The sequence below is a fragment of the Macaca fascicularis genome, chromosome 9, assembly GCF_037993035.2.
Source record: "Macaca fascicularis isolate 582-1 chromosome 9, T2T-MFA8v1.1".
In the NCBI taxonomy this organism is placed as follows: domain Eukaryota; kingdom Metazoa; phylum Chordata; class Mammalia; order Primates; family Cercopithecidae; genus Macaca; species Macaca fascicularis.
Window position 1 is genome coordinate 129,581,700 of NC_088383.1, and position 21,498 is coordinate 129,603,197.

General features: G+C 39.2%; 1 protein-coding gene across 10 annotated transcripts in view; it reads left to right on the forward strand.

Annotated features, from left to right (window-relative positions):
- The window catches only part of PLPP4 (phospholipid phosphatase 4), a 135,911-nt gene that overhangs the window by 102,442 nt on the left and 11,971 nt on the right, over positions 1–21,498 (forward strand). For 8 of the 10 annotated variants that reach the window (XM_005566587.4, XM_074000812.1, XM_045361640.2 and 5 more), the window contains one exon: positions 20,590–20,760. The exons of the other annotated variants lie outside the window; for them this stretch is intronic. In XM_005566587.4, the coding sequence (XP_005566644.1) occupies positions 20,590–20,760 (171 nt within the window). The remainder of the gene's footprint in view (positions 1–20,589; positions 20,761–21,498) is intronic. 10 annotated transcript variants of the gene reach the window in all.

A 21,498-nucleotide genomic window follows, 5' to 3' on the forward strand; every position in this document is an offset into this window, starting at 1 on the left:
GTGAGGCCTGTTAGATCACACACTCCATTCTGTGACTATTGCCAGAGACCCATATCAAAAGCTTTGGTCTTTACCTTCTGGAATTCCAAGTTTTCTTTTAAATGTCTATGTATGTATATTTTAACTAATCAAGATATTTTCCTTTTGTCAGGCTTCTGGTAGCTTTCCTGCTGTTCACGTGTTGCAAAGACTCCTGGAAGTAACTTTTGATCACACTGGGGAGGGTCTGTTAGTGCCCTGGGGATTCATTCTTCTAGTCCTAGATTTTTTGTCTCTCTTAAAGCTGACAGGTGGCTGACATTGTTCTTGATTTTTCTGATGTTTGTTCTCTTTCTCATGTTAGAGATCACAGCGGGAGTGGAAGAGTTGTGTTTAACTTAAACTATTTCTGGCCCACATGTCTGTTTGTGAATGCAGGGAGTGTTCAGATTTATTGGGTAGGAGGCCAAATGATGTGGACAAGAGTGTAAAATTTAAGTTTGCCATTCATGATAGAAGAAATTCAGAAAAAAAGTCCAGTCTCCTGTTGAGTGTAGTAAACTAAGCATAGAGGCTTTCTGCTGACTATAGTTCCAAAATACAGCTAGCATTTATTGAGCACTTACTGGATACTAGGCATGCACCAAACGTTCTACAAATGCTGTTTTACTTAATCCTTACAAAACCCCTATGAGATGGATATTTGTATTGATCTCATCTGCAGGTGAGAAACAGAGTTAAGTATCCTGCTTGAGGTCACACAGCAAGTAGTGAATCTAGGATTCAAACCTCGGCACTGAGATGTTACTTTGCATCCACATCTACCTATCTTATATTTAGGCTGGTGCAAAAGTTATCGCAGATTTTGCATTTTTAATGGCAAAAAACACAATTTACTTTTGCACCAGCCTAATACTTAGGTTAAGATGTTGTAATCAGTGAAGAGATCTCCAACTGATGATTCATGCAGCTGTTTTCCTCCTCAAAAACTTTGTAACAAAAGTATTTTATTTTATTTTAATGATTGTGGGGCTTGTTTTATTGCTAATAATTCTCAAGGAAAATAAATAATCCAAGTCCTGGCTTAGCATTTTTCTGAGCCCGGGCGAATCATGCTAACCATCACGACAAATGGCCAGTCTCAGGTGTGTGTTGTAATGAATAGGAGAAAAAGGAATGAAATCTGTCTTTTCACCCTTAAGAAATAGCTGCATTAGAAAAATAAAACAGCAATGAAGCTTGAAATATGTTCTGGTGTAAGATCTGTAACAGGTAACCCAGCCAGTTTCATTTAATCTGAATTTATTCCCATTACAAGCCTTGAATGCTCCCTGGGCTCTCTCTTGCTAAATCGATGTTTTCAGAATTCTCAGTGGCTTGAATTTTGTAATCTGAGAAATCAATCAAGTGCCTCCGGAGAATGCCATGTCTTATTCTACTCTGAGCCTCCAAACGCCTCTTGTAATTAAGTATTAGTTGGAGTTCATTGCACTTGAATAATGAGGTGATGTTTGGGTAGGTTTCCTTTGTTGTTTTTTCTTGAGGAGCACGACTTCTGTTTTTCTGGTTAGCTGAATCACAGTTGTCACAAAAAATGCTATGGAAAGCCTCCCTAATTATAATAGTTAGCATCTCCAAAAACCAAATTCAATACTTTATGGTCGTTAGTGTGTTGCTGCAGTCGACATGCGTAGCCCTGGCATACATAGTGTATGCCCTGTGATTATGGAGTTTTACAATTAAGCTTTGACAATGACAAAAGGGCTGAAGGAGTTGAATGTGTTCCTTTTTAAAATGGTCTGACTTGCCTGATGACCAAATGAATGGCTGCATAACTCCCATTATAGAGCAAGCAGTGTAGTCACTAGCTCTTTCTGCATTTGCTCTGCACTATATAATTTCCTTGGCACACCACAGTTGTTTAACAGGGTAAATTAGTTAACAGTGAAATATATGTACAAAATCATATAGAAAAATAATCATTGGCTTAAATAGTATACTTACTATTAAATAATAATATTAATAAATATTAAGTAATAATAATAAACAGACCTTCATGTACCCAGCACTTGGTTTAAGAGGTTGAATTTAACTATACCCTTAGAAATCCTACATTACCCTCCTGGTGGCTGATCCTTCTCCCTTTTACTGTGGCCATTATCTTGAGATTTTCAAAATTATTTCTTTGCTTTTCTAGATAGTTTTACATGCACACACACACACGTGTATACATTCCTAAGCAAATTATTGCTTAGTTTTTCCTGTTTTTGAACTTTACGTAAAGGGAGTCACACAGGGTATGTTTTGTGATTCGCTACTTTTGCTCATTATTGTTCTTTGAGATTCTTCTATTTATGGATGTATGTAGCAGGAACTGATTCATCTTCTTTCTTTTTCTTGAGACGGGAGTGGAAGAGTTATGTTTAACTTAAGCTATTTCTGGCCCACCTGTCTGTTTGTGAATGCAAGGAGTGTTCAGATTTATTGGGTAGGAGGCCAAATGGTGTGGACAAGAGTATAACATTTAAGTTTGCCATTCATGATAGAAGAAATTCAGAAAAAAAGTCCAGTCTCCTGTTGAGTGTAGTAAACTAAGTGTAGAGGCTTTCTGCTGACTATGGTTCCAAAATACAGCTAGCATGTATTGAGCACTTGCTGGATGCTAGGCATGCACCAAACATTCTACAAACGCTGTTTTACTTAATCCGTGTCACTTAGACTGGAGGGCAGTGGTACAATCTCAGGTCAGTGTGACCCGCAACCTCCACCTCCCAGGTTCAAGCTATTCTCCTGCCTGAGCCTCCTGATTAGCTGGGATTACAGGCGCCCACCACCACACCTGGCTAATGTTTGTATTTTTAGTAGAGATGGGGTTTCACCATGTTGGGAAGGCTGGTTGGTCTCGAACTCCTCACCTTAAAGTGATCCGCCCACCTTGGCCTCCCAAAATACTGGGATTATAGGAGTGAGCCACCATGCCCAGGCTGAGTTTATTCACTTTCATTTTTATCTGCCATTCTAAGCCATGACTATACCTCGGTTTTAAAAGAATAATTCTAATGCTCATGGACATCTGAGTCATCTCTAGTTTGGACCTATTATAAAATGTCACCATGAATTCTTTTTGTACTTCTTCCAAATATAACTCTCAGATAAATTCCTTGTGGTAAAATTTTTGGGTCATTTGCTTATCTTCAGCTGTAATAACTAATGACAAACTGTTTTTACACTCTCACCAGCAAGTTACGAAAGTTCCCATTGCCCCACAGTCTTGTCGGCACTTAACATGGTCAGAATTTAGTTTTTGCTGGTCTGGAAGATGTATTGGTAGCTCCTGGCAGTTGTGATATGTGTTTTCCTGATGACTGCTGAGCTAGATCATTCATTAGTTTAATGGATCTTAGCTTTTCTCTTATATAACATACCTGTTCATGTCTTTTGCCAATTTTTTTCCAAGTAGGTTGTCACTTTTTTCTCATTAATTATTAGGGTTTTAAAAATATTGTGGATATTAGTTCTTTGTTGGTCATACTTGTGGCAAATATCTCCCTTTCTGTGCTTGTCTTTTTCATTTTCATTTTTTTTTTTGCCTTCCACAAAAAAGGCAGATGTTTGTGTATTTATTATTTGTTTATGTTTCTTTTATGTATTTATTAATTCATTTATCTTATAATCCTTTTCTTATTAAAGAAAGAATACATACACATTGTAGAAAGTTAAAATATACAGAGAAGCAAACTTTTTTAAAAAGAATTTTACATTCCTACTGCCCTGAAGTCACCAGAATTAATATCTTCTGCAGGATTTCATATTCTGAATTTCATGCGTGTACGTGTATGTGTGTACGGTTGACCCTTGAACAACACAGGTTTGAACTGTGAGGGTGCACTTATATGTGGATTTTGTTTTCAGTGAATATACTGAAAATTTTGAGGGGATTTGTGAAAATTTGAAAAAACTCATAGAGGAACCACAAAGCCTAGAAATATAAAAAAAATTTAAAAAGCTATGTCATGAATGCATAAAATATATGTAGATACGACATCTACATATATCATTTACTATCATAAAATATACACAAATCTGTTATGAAAAGTTAAAATTTATTAGACTTTACACATACAAACATAGGTGGTACGTGGCATCATTCGCAGTCAGTAAACTTGAAGCTGCAGTATTAAATCACAACTGCATAAGATTAACTGTAGTACACGCTGCGCTACTGTGGTAATTTTATAGCCACCTCCCATTGCTATTGTGGTGAGCTCAAGGGTTTTGAATATCTACTTAAAACACCGTGTGGCGCTGATCACCTTCACGTGGGCAATTCATGTCTCCACGAAATTGGCGGCGAGCCATGGTGAAAGTGATTTTTCGCCGTTCTCACATATTTCCCATTGTCTTTGGAGCAATGTTGTAAACCTTGAATAACACCATGGGACTTACGAAGTGTCACTAGTGATGCTGGAAGTGCTCCCGAGAAGCAGAGAAAAGTCGTGACATTACAAGGAAAAGTTGAATTGTACTGAGTATGTACTATAGATTGAGGTCTGTAACTGTGGTTGCCCACCATTTCAAGATGAATGAATCGAGCCTAAGGACCATTGTAAAAAAAAAAAAAAAGAAAGAAAGAAAAAAATCATTTGTGAAGCTGTCACTACAGCTGCATCAACAGATGTGAAAACCTTACACATTTTCTGAAATATTAGGTTAGTGCAAAAGAAGTTGTGGTTTTTGACATTAAAAGTAATGACAGACTGGGTGCAGTGGCTCACACCTATAATCCCAGCGCTTTGGGAGGCCGAGGCAGGCGCATCACCTGAGGTTAGGAGTTTGAGACCAGCCTGGCTAACATAGTGAAACCCCATCTCTACTAAAAATACAAAAATTAGCCGGGTGCAGTGGTGCGTACCTGTAATCACAGCTACTCAGGAGGCTGAGGCAGGAGAAACATTTGAACCCGTGAGGCAGATGTTGCAGTGAGCCGAGATCGCACCACTGCACTCCAACCTAGGTGGCAGAGTGAGACTCCGTCTTAAAAAAACAAAACAAAACAAAAAAATAGTAGCATTAATTTTAACAGCAAAAACTGCAATTACTCTTGCACCAACCTGTACAAAGTGTGGGTTAACTGACCATTTATATTATCAGCAAGCCTTCTGGTCAACAGTAGGCTAGTAGTAACGTTTTGCGGGGAGTCAAAAGTTATACTCAGATTTTCAACTGCGTGGGGTGTTGGTGCACCATCCCCCACGTTATTCAAGGATCAACTGTATATGTAATCAAAAGTAATTTTCAGTCACCAACCTCCAAGTTTTCATTTGAGCAGATTTCCTCTCACCATATAGGTAAACCATCTTCAAATTTTCCCAGTTGGCCAGCAGTCCTTTAGAGCTTTGGTCAAACAAGTATCCAATCTAGGACTTATTATGTATTTGGATGAACCAAGTTCTGAATGTTAAAGTCTGTTTTATCAGTCCTTTGCTTTGTGATTAGTATTTATTTTTTGTATATTTTTAAATACATGTCTGTCAATCCCAAGACTGAGTTATCTTCTAACAGCCCTACAGTTTTGCTTTCTCCTTTAGCTTTATCAGCCAGAATTGATTTCTGGGTATAGTAGCAGTCCAATTTTTTTCCCATATGGATACCAGCACCGTTTATTGATGTGCACCGACCAACAACATATCATGACTCCTGCCGTATTTCATGTTCATGTAAGGATGGGTCTTTTTCTTGGCTTTTAAAATTCTGATTCATGGGTCTATTTACTTATTCCTATACCAATGCTGCAGGGTCCTAATCATTGTGCATTTATATATGCCTTTATAATATGTCTTGACATAATACATTTTATAATAAGGTTTAAATAAGACAAATCTCCATGGGTAGGTTAGGGAAGGTTGGGCTGTCTTTGGATACAAACCTCAGTGGCTTAAAACTCGAAGGGCTTGTTTCTCGCTCATGCTACGCATACAGTTGTGGTCACTCAGGGTCCCAGGCAGAGGCTCTGTTACTATCTCAATATGTTCTTCCACAGGCGAGAAGAGAGCACGGAGAATCACTTATCAACTTGTAATGCTTTCTCCCGGAAGTGACACATGTCAGTTATATTTACATTTCATTGGCAGAGCTACTCCCATGACCACGCCTGATTTCAAGGTTGCAGGGGAGTGTAATCCTTGTATAACCGGAAGCGGAGGATTGTCTACCACATCTCTCCCATTGCTCTTCAGAAGCGTCTTAGCTATTCTCAGCCTTGAGACCCAGCTTGTCAAGTTCCATGAAAACCTTTATTGAGATTTTGATTGGGATTTTAGTGAATCTAGGGTTTAATTTGAGGAGAAATCATGTCTTCCTTTCCAAGCTTATGGTATATTTGTCTATTTATCTAGGTCTTAATGTCTTTTAGTGGTTTTATCCTTCTCTCTTTAAAGGATTTGCAAATCATTTATTAGACTAATTCTTAGGTTTTTATATTCTTATTGCTATTATAAATTTTATTTTTTAAATTATATTTCCTAGCTAATTATTTTCTGGTATCCAGAAATGCCGGTGACTTTGGTAAGTTAATTTTATTAATGCAGAAATTTTGAAAAACTCTCCTAGTAATTCTAATTACTTATCCATAAATTATTTTGCATTTTCTACATAGAAAATCATACCACCTGCAAATAATGACAGTTTCGTTTTTTCCTTTCTAATTCCTAACCCTTTTATTGAGTTCTCTTGTCTTCTCTAGCTAGGGCTTCTTGTGCGATGTTCTAGAAGTGGGGATAGCAAATGTTTGTGTCTTGTTACTGATCTTCAGGGAATGCTTTAAACGTGTGACCAATAAGTAGGACTTTTTTGCTAGACATTCTTTATGAGGTTCCTTCCATTTCTAGTTTGCTAAGAATGAACTTTGAATTTTGTGGATCAAAAAAGTGATACTTTCCCTTTGATATGTTAATGTGGTCATTTATAGTAATCAATTTAAAAAACATTAAACCTGCTTTAATTCCTAGAATTAACCTACCTTGGCTAAGATGTATTCCCCTTTTACTCAATGCTAGATTTGGTTGATAATATTCTGTTTAAGACTTTTGTAAATATGTTTTGAGTAATACTGGTTGGTAATTCTCATTTCTTGTACCATACCTGTATGGTTTTGGAATCACTGTTACCAGAATAAGACAGATGTACAAAATAGAAGTATGAGACCTATAAAATCCATGAAAATTGTTTAAGATATAAATATACATTTCAAGCTGGGCATGGTGACTCATGCCTGTAATCCCAGCACTTTGGGAAGCCAAGGTGGGCGGATCACCCGAGGTCAGGAGTTTGAGACCAGCCTCGCCAAATGGAGAAACCGCATTTCTACTAAAAATACAAAAATTAGCCAGGCATGGTGGCGGGTGCCTATAATCCCAGCTACTCAGGAGGCTGAGTCAGGAGAATCGCTTGAAGCCAGGAGACAGAGGTTGTGGTGTGCCGAGATCGCGCCACTGCACTCCAGCCTGGGCAACAAGAGCGAAACCCCAATTCAAAAACAAAACCAAACAAACAAACAAAAAAGATGTAAATGTATATTTCGGTGAGTGATAGATCAAACATAAATTGGAAAATATATAAGACTCAAATATCATAGTTAACAAGCTTCATAAAATATCCCCTCATTTTTAATTCTTTGTAAAGCGTCTATGTGAGTTGATTTATTTTTTGGGGGGATGTCTGGAAAATGTGCCCATGAAAATTTGGTCCTAGATTTCAAAATATAGAATCAGTTTACCAAGAGCTATAAAACTCTTGAATTTTAAAATATTTTTGTCTTGAGATATTTTAGTAATTTTTATTTGTTTTTAGAACTTAGTCATTTCAATTTATTTCATTGGTCTTTTCAAAGAACTGATTTTTTTTTTTTTGCTTTGAGCCTCTTTACTGTATGTTTGTTTTGCTTTTCATTATTTTCTTATTATCTTTGTTATTTTTCTCTTCCAATTTTGAATGTATTCTATTGTTGTTTTTGAACTTATTGTTAATTTAAATGCAGCTCAATAATGCTAATCTTGTTTTTCTAACATAAACAATTTAGGCTATAAATTTTCCTTTAAATGTTGCATTAGCTATATTCTATAAGTTTTAATACATATTATTTTCATTAATTTTAATTCTGGATATTTCTAATTTTTCATTGTTTTCTTCTGTGACCCAGAGTTGTTTAGCAGAGCTTTTAAAAAATCCCAAATGTAAGATATTTTTCTTGTTATATCTTCAAAATAGTTTATAATTCAATTGCATTATGATCAGATAGAGATCTCTACAAATAACCAGACCTTAGATCTTTGATTAGCTTTGAGAATTATCATAAGGTCAGTTTTTATAAATATTCTATATGACTTTAAAAGAATGTGAATTTTTAAATTGTTGGACACAAAGTTGTTATATGTTTATTAGAACAAGATTGTTAATTTGGTGTTCAGATCTTATATGTCCTATCTAATATTTCTGTTTTCTGTTTATTCTTAATTTGTCAATAGCAAAGATGTGAATTAAAATTTCCCACTATTATGGTAAATGTTGTAGTTCTAGGGTATTTGTAATTTCATCAATTTTTTGATTCATATATTTTGGAGTGATGTGTAAACAGTTTAGAATTATAATACTTCCTATTATACCTCCTACTAACTGTGTAAGTCACTATCATCTTTATCTCTAATATTGCTTCTTACCATAAAGACCCTCAAAATCAAAATTAGTATTGATACAGTATTGTATTCATTAATATTTGCTCATTTTTTCTTTTTTGTGTGTGCCCTATATTTTATGTATGCATTTAAAAATTTTTAAAATAGGGAGCACATTTCAATTCTATTTCTTGTAATTACTCACATATTTAAAGCCTTATTCGTATATTCTTTATAGACTTCTTTCTCCTTTCTTATACTGTTTTTATATCTGAATTCATTATTTTCCTCTTTTAGTTTGAAAGTTCTATCAAACCTCTAGTTTAACACACATAGTTAACGAAGTCTCAGGTTAATACCTTTTCTTCCTTCTGAGCAATGTAAGAACATTAAATTCTTTAACTCTGATCAATAATATATTCTAACTTATTTGATAATGTTATCTGGTATTTTAATTCTAGCTTGATTCTTTCTCCTTCCTCCCAACAAACCACCAACCTCTGCATACTTTCACCCACAGATATGCCAGTATCTTCGCTTAGCATTCCCTCGTGTGTCTCAGCCTTACCACTTTCTGCCTAAAACATATCCCTTACATTTCCTTTGATTTATTTGTGTGTGTGTGTGTGTGTGTGTGTGTGTGTGTGTGTGCTCGTGCGCTACATGCTCTGTGTTTTTGAATTTCCTAAATTGTCTTTGACTTCATTCTTGGAAGATGGCCTTATTCAATATGGAATTCTAGTTTGACAGTTACTCTTTCTTTCTGAACTTTGATGATATTATTTCACTTGCTTCTAGCTTTGATTTTTTGAACCTTTTGAAATCATCTGTGAGTCTTAAACTGCTGCTCCTTTGTAGGTGTTCTTTTCTTCCTTTCTGCACGTCTTTAACAACTTGCTTCTTTTTGTGTTGTAAAGTTTTATTATTGCTGTGTCTAGGTGTGGAGTTCCTTTTATATATCTTGTTTGGGATTCACTGGGCTTTATAAATCTCAAGTTTGTGTCTTTCAACATCCTGAGATATCCTCTGCCATTATCTATTGGAATATTGCTTCTTCTCCATTTTCTCTATTACTTCCTCCTCTGATTTAGAACTTCACGTAGACATTTGTAAGACCTTCTCAGCATATCATCCATGTCACTTAATCTTTCCTTCATTATTTTTCATATGTCTTGTTAAATTTTTAACTAAATTCCGGTTAAAATTTGAATCTATCTTTCAATTTGCTAATTCTCTACTTAGGTTTGTTTTACGTGCTATTTAATCCATCTATTGAGTTTTAAAGTTTAATTACTATATTTTTCATTTATAGAAATTCTATTTTGTCTTCTTAAAAATCTACTTTATTATTCTTTTATAATGCTTGTTCTCTGTCCTTAGTTTTAAGCTTTTCTCAAATTTCTTCAAGCATATTGCAAATAGTTATTTTATATTCATGCCTTATAACTCTACTATCTAAACTTGTTATGAGTCAGCTTTTCTTATAGGTTCTCATTTATGATATCCTAGATCTTTGTGTTTCAGTTTTCTTACTCTGGGCTTTTAATTTTTCCTAGAAGTTTATTTTTGGGAAATACTTTGATGTCTGGGTTGAAGCTGAATTCCTCCAGAGAGATATTTTGCCAATTGCCTGACAGCACTAACTACCCCAGGACCACTCAAAATTAACTCTCCACTTATGATTTTTTGGAGACCATATGAGAAGCATGAATTGGATAGCAAAAACCTTTGAGAATTGGCTTGTAGTTCTAAAATCTCTCCACATAGCACAAAGATGGAGACAGGCAAGTGTCCCTGCTGTTTTCTTCTGAAGGACAGACTTCTTTTCCTACTTATTCCTTTTTTTTTTTTTTTTTTTTAAGATGGAGTTTCACCCTGTCACCCAGGCTGGAGTGCAATGGTGCAGTCTCAGCCCACTGCAACCTCCACCTCCACCTCCATCTCCTGAGTTCAAGCGATTATCCCACCTCAGCCTCCTGAGTAGCTGGGATTACAGGTGCTCGCCACCACGCCTGGCTAATTTTCGTATTTTTAGTAGAGATGGGGTTTCACCATGTTGGCCAGGCTGGTCTTGAACTCCTGACCTCAGGTGATCCACCTACCTCAGCCTCCCAAAGTGTTGGGATTACAGGTGTGAGCCACCATGCCTGGCTTTTTCCTACTTAAGCAGGTTGTTTAGTCTTTGGGGTGCAAGATGTACTCAGGGATCTTCTGTTACGTTTTTCATCATGGGCAGTCCTGAGACTTTGTTTCTTCATCCTTATGCCCCAGGGAGACATCAAAGTGGAAGCTCAAGGTCTGCAGTTCCCCACAGACACACTTGGGGTCAAGTGTGGATCTCTGGCTTTCCTGTGTCCTTGCACCCTACGTGTTTTCTCTCCCTTCATTTTTGGGAACCTTGTTTTTATTAATTTTTCTCTGTGTCAACATAGTGGCATGTTTAAAATATTGTTTTAATATTTCATCTAACATTGAATTATTTCAAACAAAATATATAATCTGCGACACTGCTAGAAATAGAAGTCCTAGGTTTGGGAATTATTAGGCATTCTTGTATTTGAAAATGGGAACTAAACTTTGGCTAAGAAATAGGCATGTCTGGGTTTGAGACTAGACTCCGTATTCAATATTTCCAGATATTTGTTTCCTCAGCTTTACTAAAAGTAACACCTTTTATTTGTATGTTGAATTTCTGTTTACAAAGTCCTTTCACAAATGTCAAGTCTTTGGAGAGCTGGCTGAAGCAGATGTTGTTGTGCCTGTTAAGAGAATAGATGAGATTGTTGAGGGGACACCACACTGATTTGGAACCCAAGTCTTTTAATACCTAGAAGAGTTATTTTTGCTTCAATGCCATCTTGGATTAAATTATTTCAGAGAAGTCAGCAAGTGGATCTCAATTTGTTGTCTGGGGCAAGTCAGTGCGTGGACACTATCTTGAGGGAGATCCTGAGCCCAAAGCTGGGTTTTCTTGTTGTTGTTGCTGTTTGTTTGTTGTTTGTTTGATAAAGAGTTCATTGACCCAATTAGCAGTGTCTGCAAAAGTTGCAAGACATGAAAAATGCAACTTATTTGCTTTTCCAGATTTAAAATGGCCTTCCTGACTTTAAAAAATTCACATTTCTCATATAAACATAAAATATGTCTTTCTAAACTCAGGTGGCATAAGTATTGGAAAGGTAGACTTTGCTTATGTCAAGTAATGAGGCTACTAGTTCTATTTATGGTCAGCTTCCTTTGTGGTGTGTGAGATGAGCATGGAATGGTCTTTGATGACAGGGAATTTGTTGCAAGAAAAACTAGAACATGAGGAAATCTTGGAAAGCCACCTCCTCACTGATACAATCACTTGGCATTTCTCAGACTGGGTTGTGCTACAGTTTTCTTGAGTTACAAAAATAAGGACCTAGCTTAGCTCAGGACAGTAGCTTGACGTCAATCTGCTTCCCTTTTTCCACTCATACAATATTTAATATCTGATTGGGCCATGTGGCCAGCACTCATCACAGACTGTCCCTATTAGTCAGCATTTGAGCCAAACATTTCAGGGGTAGCAGATCTTCTTAATGCAAAGACCATTTATATTCTCTTCTCATGCTGGCTGAGACCCTCACTCAAGGCTGCTAGTGGAAGGTTAGAAGGGTTCTTTTTCTCTAGCAAACCCTGAGACAGGTTGTATAACATCTCATAAAAGGGAGGAGGAATTGAGGCTACGCTTTTAGAAGAGAGCAAGGCAGAAACAGTTATTACAACCTAAGGGCTTCTCCTGAAGTCCATGCACTCCAATTAGAGGATGATCAGATGAGCACACTGGGCAAATCAACGACTACTCCTTGTTGGTGGTTTCTTAAATGTGCATTACTATTCAAATGCCATCATCAAATTTATGCTCTGTTAAGTCCTTTGAAGGTAAACTAAAAATCATTTTTCATTAAAATATCATCTTTATTTTAATCCTGCTCATGCTCTTATCAGCTCCTCTAATGTCATTATGGAAAAAGGCAATTTCTCTCTTTTGAAGGCTTATTTTTATATTTATGTTTCAGATCATTGTGGCGTATAATCAAAGGAAAAGTTATCCTGGGGATTTAGACCTGGAGATTAGGATGTTCAGATATGCAAAACCACTTCCCATCCTTGTGACTGTCAGTAGTTTTCTGCAGTGCAAGGAGTAACATTTATGAGTTCTCATAAGCATTTTTCATCAAGGAGTGTGGGGTGGACAGTGGAGCCAAAGCAGCTTCTGTCATTCAAAAATCCTTAATTCCCAACCAGGTGCAGTGGCTCACGACTGCAATCTAGCACTTTGGGAGGCCAAGGTGGGCGGATCACTTGAGGTCAGGAGTTCAAGACCAGCCTGGCCAACATGGTGAAACCCAACTCTACCAAAAATGCAAAAACTAGCTGGGCATAGTGATGGGCACCTGCAATCCCAGCTACTGGGGAGGCTGAGGCAGGAGAATTGCTTGAACCCAGGAGGCAGAGGTTGTAGTGAGCTGAAATCACACCACTGCACTCCAGCCTGGGGTAAAGAGTGAGACTCCATCTCAAAAAATAAAAAAAAAATAAAAAATAAAATATAAAAAAAATTCTTAATCCTCCTCTGCTGCTACTTTCCCTCCTTGTAATTGCCCATTACCAGGATCAGTGCCTCCAGCCGGTTGACGAAAGGATGACCACCTTCCTCTCGCTATCATTTTTCCTCCCACCACTGTTCTTCCTCTGCACTTCTTGTGCATTCAGCCTGAGTTGATTCTTTTTCTCAGAACAAAATCCTCTTTGAAAATGCAACATGAGGTAACAAAAGGAGTTTACAGTCTGCTTTTTTCTGTTTGCATTTCCTGCCTCTGACATTTGCTTTCAGACTAATTAGGAGTTTTTGAATTCCTTTTCCTTTTCCCCATTGCTCATTTTCAAACAAGACTGTACAACCCTTTCCATCATGAGATGAAAATCTCACATGGCTCGGTAGCTCAGGTATCACCCTGCCTAGAAACAGGGGACAAAGGACATGACCTTTCATGTCTTTCTGTCCCTAAGGACCTTGGCCTCTTGCCAGAATACTTAATAGGGTCCAAGTATATTTGTAAAATGAATACATGGTCTCTACCATTTATATATTCATTTGGTCATTACATGTCAGGTGCCTCCTATTGTCAGGCAGTGCGTTCGGTCCTAGAGCTTCAACAGTGACCCTGATGGGCATGTCCCTACTGGGGGTATGAAAACAAATAGGCAGTTAGCATTGCTGTAACTGTAATAACGCTAAGAACATCTGTGGTTTTTGCTGTATTTAAAGAGAACTCATAGTTTCTAAAGAGCTGCATCGAACCCATGTAAATGATTTGTACTTTCTGAGCCTCCATTTCTCATTGGTAGAATGGCCTAATGACTATGTCGTTGTGTTGTTCTGGGGATGAAATGAGGCAACGTAATGAGAAGCTTCAAGCACAGTGCCTGGCCCGTGGGAGGCACTCAACCTCTGATCACCTGGCTGTCCTTCGGATGGAATGCTCCTCTGCCTGCTCTGCTTGGCATAGTTTCCTCCTGCTGATGAGGTTGAACAGGCACTGACCAAGCAGGCTTGTTTCCCACATCCTTTGTTTCAAACGGTCTTGTGGAGATGAACTTACATCCTCTGCAAAACACCCTTCCGTACTAAGGTTTATTAAGCTACCCAACATTGCCCTTCTGCCTCTTAGAGAATATGATACCAACTCTCGGAACATCCCAAAATGGAAAGTTTGTATAGATTGACTCATCAGAGCACAATTGTGTCTTCAGTGCCAGAAATTATCAGCTTGTGTGGAGAAATGTATTATAATTAGCAAAAGTAAAAAAATACAACATGAAAAGCAGGATGTGTCTTCCTGGTTCTTATCTCATTTGTTTTTTAAAGAGTTTTCTTTTTTGGTGCCAGTTTTGTGTTTCTTGCAATCAGTAGGGTCCAAAGATTTTCCACTTGGTTTAAGAGTCAACTGGGGTTGAAGGGAAAACTACAACATTGCACCTAAGTTAGCGCAATGACTAGATCTTTCTTTGCAAAGGGAGAGTTTTGAACTCATCTGGGTTGCTGGAGAGAAGAACCAGTGATTCCTCTTCAGTGTCACCAGGCAGTCAGATAGCCCTGTTCATGGGATGGACCTGGTGTTACCACCTATGTCAGCTCCTTTTATTGTAATGCTTTGCCTATCTACCCTCATTCACAATAGCCAGTAAGCATCACAAGTGTCAGAAACAGGGTGAAAAGCCATTATCTTTCATCTTCTTCCTAGTTTAGACTATCTTTCCTGCTCACAGACAGATCAACACATAAATATTAACAACCAAGAAAACCTGCTGCAAATAAAGAAAACCTGCTACAAGGCTTTGAAAAAGAGGGGCATATGCTCTTCCCACAGGTCACTATGCCTACTTCCTTCCCATCAGTAGTAAAGGTGTGTGTGTGTGGTGGGGGCAGGGGGGAGGTCTGTGTGTCTCCAACTCTGGAGAGCAAATGAACAAGTTTGCCTAGGACAAGTAGACTCTGAATATCCTCTCATCCCACTGGCTTGGGAGTTTTCTACTCATTTCTGTTGTTGGTAATGTTAGCAGAATGTGAGTACATTTGTCCTCTCTCTTATAATCCCCATGTTTAAAAATGTTTAATGCCCTAAGTCTTTGAATGTTCATGTCTCAGTTTTAGTTCTTAATCAAGCAGAAAGCTAGGATTGTGCATAAAGGGAAGACAGGGGTGGGGTGGGGGACAGACACTCACTTGGAATGCAGGTCATTTAACTTGTTCAATGCTAGAATAAAACATTATACAACACCCTCCCCCTCCTCACAGCATGTCAAATGCTTGTTTTCTTTGAGAAGAGAGTAGGATGCCCTATGGCTAGAGTCAGAAAACATGTCTTTGGCAGCCTTCCTGGTTTTTTTTGTTGTTGATTTTCTTCCTCCCAGTTGACCTTGAATCTGAGCCTTGATGCTTTAGAGTCCTAGGATTTCAGAGTTGGGTAGGAGATGGCTCATGGGAGAGATCACATCTTGGTCCCCAACCCCTTAGCTGCCAGGAAGAGATGGCAGAAAAATTATGAAATCATACGAAGTCAGTATAGGTTGGTAGAGTCTCATTCTTCCTCAAGTAGTTACTGGAAAAACAGGAGTGCAGAGAACCAAGGCTTCCCATAGCTCAGACATGCCCTTGGGCCAGAAGTCCTTTGTCAAAGCATATTATGTTAGTTCAATAACTGTATAAATATCAGTAAGAAAGTGACAAGGATAAGGTTTAGCATGAAATTGGAGCCTCATCGTGTAACTTAGGAAAGTAAGGGCACACAGTGATGTTTAAAAAAATATTCAAAGACCCAGTAGCATGTGTCCAGGAAGACTGGCTGCTGCTGGGCGCTCACAGGACCTAGGCTCTTACATATAGCCTGTAAAGATGGCTTGGAATAATTCCTCCTCTTTCTCAAAGAGGCAGAGGCTCCAACATTTTGGAGAGGTCGCAGTGGTGGTCCTGACTCCCACCGTGTGGGAGAAAATACATTTTACCTGCCCTCCAAAGAATGAGTCAGAGCCTGTGGTGCCAATGCTGGCCAAATTCGAGTTCCTGAGACAGAGAGATCAGGAGGAGCCTGAGAATCTCACCTCAAACCATTTGCCCGAGGTCTTGACAGTGGAGGGTTTGCACGGCCCTTTCCCTTCTCCATGCCCTGGATGTGCCCGGAGGTGCTGCAGGCAGTATTGGTTGCTTGAGCTGATGACTCATATGTCTTAAAGTCTCCAAGTCATTTTTTATGGGGACACAGAAATTCCTGCTCAATTGCTGCCCTATGTTCATTGATTTCTTTGTTTGTTGTTTCCCTAAGAGATGCCAGTTTGGCAACACCCAAGGCTGCCTCTCCTCTGATTCAGATCTTGGAGACTTTCATCCATAACCACACAAAGCCCCAGGGCAGTTTTTTTGTGCTTCCCGCATTTAGTGTAATTCGGTGGATAAACTTGCTAAGCCACCTGATTTGAATAAAGTCCATTATTCCTCCTGGAAGAGCTCAGGATGGGGTCAATACCAATGGGAGCCAACTCTCCAGCCTCCTCTCCCACTCAGATACCTCAAGGAAGAATGAAATTAATAGAAGGAACAGAGCAAAGTGGATGAGGATAGAATTTAAGAGGTGGTTGTGCTTGCTAGGATGGTGGCCAAATAGGGCCACTTTGGAACATCACGTAAACCCCTTAATAACCTTCCTCCACACTATCTATAGCAGGGTTGGGCAATGCGGTTTCTTCCCACTTACTTTTACTTTAAGCAGAATACTTAATATATATTGGCACGGCTCTGATGTTTGGATGCTAATCATTACGCAGAAATGTTTCAATGCACACACCACTCACATTTGCATTTACTTTCTTTTGCTGCATTTTTATACCTAGGATAAACCTGGTTTAATATTCCATTAAATTTTTTTTAAGCCACTGTAACTTTGTTTAATTTGGTTGCTGAAAAAGTTCTACTTTGGTATAATCTTGTGTTTGTAACCAAGATCGCTTTTAAGAAGGCACATTCTTATCAGAGATAATTTGGAAAAGCTGCAGGTTGTTCACTGTTTGGTACTATAGTAATGATTATCTTGAACTTACATTTTAGGGGCCTCCTTGTTTCACTTAGCATGCATCCTAAGTGTTGTCTATATTGTTACATAATCACGTGGTTTTCTTTTATTTATTTATTTTTATTATACTTTAAGTTCTAGGGTACATGTGCACAACCTGCAGGTTTGTTACATATGTATACCTGTGCCATGTTGGTGTGCTGCACTCATTAACTCGTCATTTACAGTAGGTATCTCTCCTAATGCAATCCCTCCTCCCTCCCTCCACCCCATGACAGGCCCCAGTGTGTAATGTTCTCCTTCCTGTGTCCAAGTGTTCTCATTGTTCAATTCCCACCTATGAGTGAGAACACGCGGTGTTTGGTTTTCTGTCCTTGTGATAGTTTGCTCAGAATGATGGTTTCCAGCTTCATCCATGTCCCTACAAAGGACATGAACTCATCCTTTTTTATGGCTGCATAGTATTCCATGGTGTATATGTGCCATATTTTTTCTTAATCCAGTCTGTCATTGACGGACATTTGGGTTGGTTCCAAGTCTTTGCTATTGTGAAGAGTGCTGCAATAAACATACATGTGCATGTGTCTTTATAGCAGCATGATTTATAATCCTTTGGGTGTATACCCAGTAATGGGATGGCTGGGTCAAATGGTATTTCTAGTTCTAGATCCTTGAGGAATTGCCACACTATCTTCCACAATGGCTGAACTAGTTTACAGTCCCACCAACATTGTAAAAGTGTTCCTATTTCTCCACATCCTCTCCAGCACCTGTTGTTTCCTGACTTTTTAATGATTGCCATTCTAACTGGTGTGAGGTGGTATCTCATTGTGGTTTTGATTTGCATTTCTCTGCTGGCCAGTGATGATGAGCATTTTTTCATGTGTCTGTTGGCTGCATAAATTCCTTCTTTTGAGAAGTGTCTGTTCATATCCTTCACCCACTTTTTGATAGGGTTGTTTGTTTTTTTCTTGTAAATTTGTTTGAGTTCTTTGTAGATTCTGGATATTAGCCCTTTGTCAGATGAGTAGATTGCAAACATTTTCTCCAATTCTGTAGGTTGCCTGTTCACTCTGATGATAGTTTCTTTTGCTGTGCAGAAGCTCTTTAGTTTAATTAGATCCCATTTGTCAATTTTGGCTTTTGTTGCTGTTGCTTTTGGTGTTTTAGACATGAAGTCCTTGCCCATGCCTATGTCCTGAATGGTATTGCCTAGGTTTTCTTCTAGGGTTTTTATGGTTTTAGGTCTAACATTTAAGTCTCTAATCCATCTTGAATTAATTTTTGTATAAAGTATAAGGAAGGGATCCAATTTCAGCTTTCTACATATGGCTAGCCAGTTTTCCCAGCACCATTTATTAAATAGGGAATCCTTTCCCCATTTCTTGTTTTTCTCAGGTTTGTCAAAGATCAGATGTTGTAGATGTGAATCACGTGGTTTTCATGGTTGCATCGTAGTCCATTACATGGAAATGTCACAGCTTGCTTATCTGTTCTTCTGTACTGATCACTTTCAGTTTTTCAATATTTATCAATAACTTTGAGCAGAAAACCTTCTAGATTTCCCTTGTATTTTATATTATTTTCTTAAGATGGATGTTCCAAGGTCTCTTACAAAGATAATGAATGTATTTTAGGCCAAGTCTTCTCCAAGTGCAGTGTGTGCACAGATTGCTGGTGGATGTTGTGAAATGCAGATTCTAACTCAGTAGATGTGGGCTGGATCTGAGGATCTGCATTTGTCACAAATGCCTGCATGATGCCCAGGCTGTGGCTCAGGGCTTTGGGCAGTCTCTTAAAGTTGCTGGTGTATTGGCATTGAGAATATTTATAATACTTGTTTTGCCAAGTCATTGTGTGGGCTGGTTACCTAGGAGCTCTGCCCCCTCGGAAGTATTTTCTAATCAAGAAGAAAGTTTGGATTAGACTGGTGTCCAGAGGGATGGGGAGCTGTAGCACCTGCCTTCAGTGAAAGCCTCTAAGCTTAGTTGTGGCCGCCATTAGAATCATCTGGGGAGTACACACACACACACACACACACACACACACACACACACACACACACACATACTCTTTCTCTCTCTCTCTCTTTCTCTCTCTCTCTTTCTCTCTCTTTCTCTCGGCTCCCTCCAGACCACTACAAACAGAATGGCTGGCAATGGAACCTGGCTATCAGTATTTTTTAAAGCTTCCCAGGTATTAGAGGTGATTCTGTATAGCTCAACAGCTCAACTATGTTCATTGATTTGTTTGCTTCTTTGTTTCCCTAAGAGATGCCAGTTTGGCAACACCCAAGGCTGCCTCTCCTCTGATTCAGATCTTGGAGACTTTCATCCATAACCATACAAAGCCCCAGGGCAGTTTTTTGTTTGTTTGTTTGTTTGTTTTGTGCTTCTCGCATTTAGTGTAATTAGGTGGATAAACTTGCTAAGCCACCTGATTTGAATAAAGTCCATTATTCCTCCTGAAAGGGCTCAGGATGGGGGTCAATACCAATGGGGGCCAACTCTCCAGCCTCCTGGAGAGTTGAGGACCTCCTGGTTGAGGACCATTGTTCTAAGCCCTTCCCACCTTAAATCTCACTGAGCTCCCAACTATGTTTTATACCTGCTTGGATGTAAAGCTTGGGGCTTATATATGCCACACTCAGACCTCCACGCTTTCAACAATGGATTTAGCACAGCCATGAGTTTTCTTTGCAATTCTGAAAAAATAATAACCATTATTTTGGACAGAAAACAAGGTAGTTGTCATCACTGACTTCTCCATGAAACTCACTCTTTTGTAGCATTTGCTGGTCCCATCTTACTGAATGCCACCATTGTACACTCAGTCTCCCAAGCCAAAAACCTGGGGCTGATCCTAGCCCCTTTACTTTCCCATACCCTTCAGATCTAAGCAGTTCTTACAGTCCTTTGCTCTGTATGTACTTGTTTCTTATAGAATGTATCGCATTATATTAAAATTATCTCTTAGTATGGTATGTCCTTCAACTAGATCATGAGCCTCTTGACTCCAGAGATAGTATCTGATGCATCTTTTTATTCCCCACATCTAGTGCAGTGCCTGTCTAGCACAAAGTGGAGACTCCTGAAATAACTGTTGAATGAATGGATGAAATAAAATAGGTTTTGATCACATGTAACCCTGGAAGATTATTCTTATGGTTGAAAGTTTCATAGCAGCCTGGTTCTAGCAGGAGCACAGATTGCCTAGATAGTGCCTGGTGCCAACATGGCCTTGGCCTTGAGGGTGTGCAAGGTGGCAGACGGAATGCCCAGCATGCCCTGACTCCCTGCCACTCACCACCTGCTAGAGTAACACCTGCTGTTTCTGTTTGGCAGTTGCCTTTTCAGGCCTTGGCTTCACGACGTTCTACTTGGCGGGAAAGCTGCACTGCTTCACCGAGAGTGGGCGGGGAAAGAGCTGGCGGCTCTGTGCTGCCATCCTGCCCTTGTACTGCGCCATGATGATTGCCCTGTCCCGCATGTGTGACTACAAGCATCACTGGCAAGGTGAGTCCCTGCCCAGGGCCTGACTAGACCTCACCGTGGTTGCCCCTCTCCTCCAGGGATGGGTGTAGAAATGCACCAGTTGTGGGAAGCTAAGTGCCCATTGTCCGAAACCAGAGGAGCCTGAAATGACAGAGTGGATGTAATTTTGAAGCAAATATGCTGGTTCAAATGAGGTCTGGCCTTCCTGGGGAAAGAATTGGAGGTCTTCTTCCTCCTTCATGCTCCAGGAGACTGCTTGAGTCCTGCCAGAATGTCAGGCCCTTTGGTTTAGAGTCACCCTTGGCCTGAGACCCAAATGTGATTTTCCTGCTGGATCACTTGCCTCAGTCCTCAGACTTAGTGCCGGGTGGTTTTTGGCTTCCTTTGCTTATTGAATCCAGCCTACAAGGACATATTTGTCACCATGGATGCTCTTCTGAAAGGTATATCCAGCCAGGGATTCATTCCAGTAATGCTCCAAGCCACAGCTGCAAGCCTGGGGTGAGGTTTGCCTCTCTATATATATACACACACATATGTCAGTCCTGGAATATTTGTTAAAAATCCAAATAACACAAAACAAGGGAGGGGCTTGTTCCTGAAATATAACTAAACCATGCCATGTCCTTCTGCAGAGAAACTGCAGCTCACAGTCTGTCTGAAAGGAAACCACCACCTGCCAGAGCACACAGAGAGCCGAGACGGAGGTGATGTCCGCAGGAGGTGTGGCCTCTGGGAAGCGTGGGGTCTAGGGCAGGG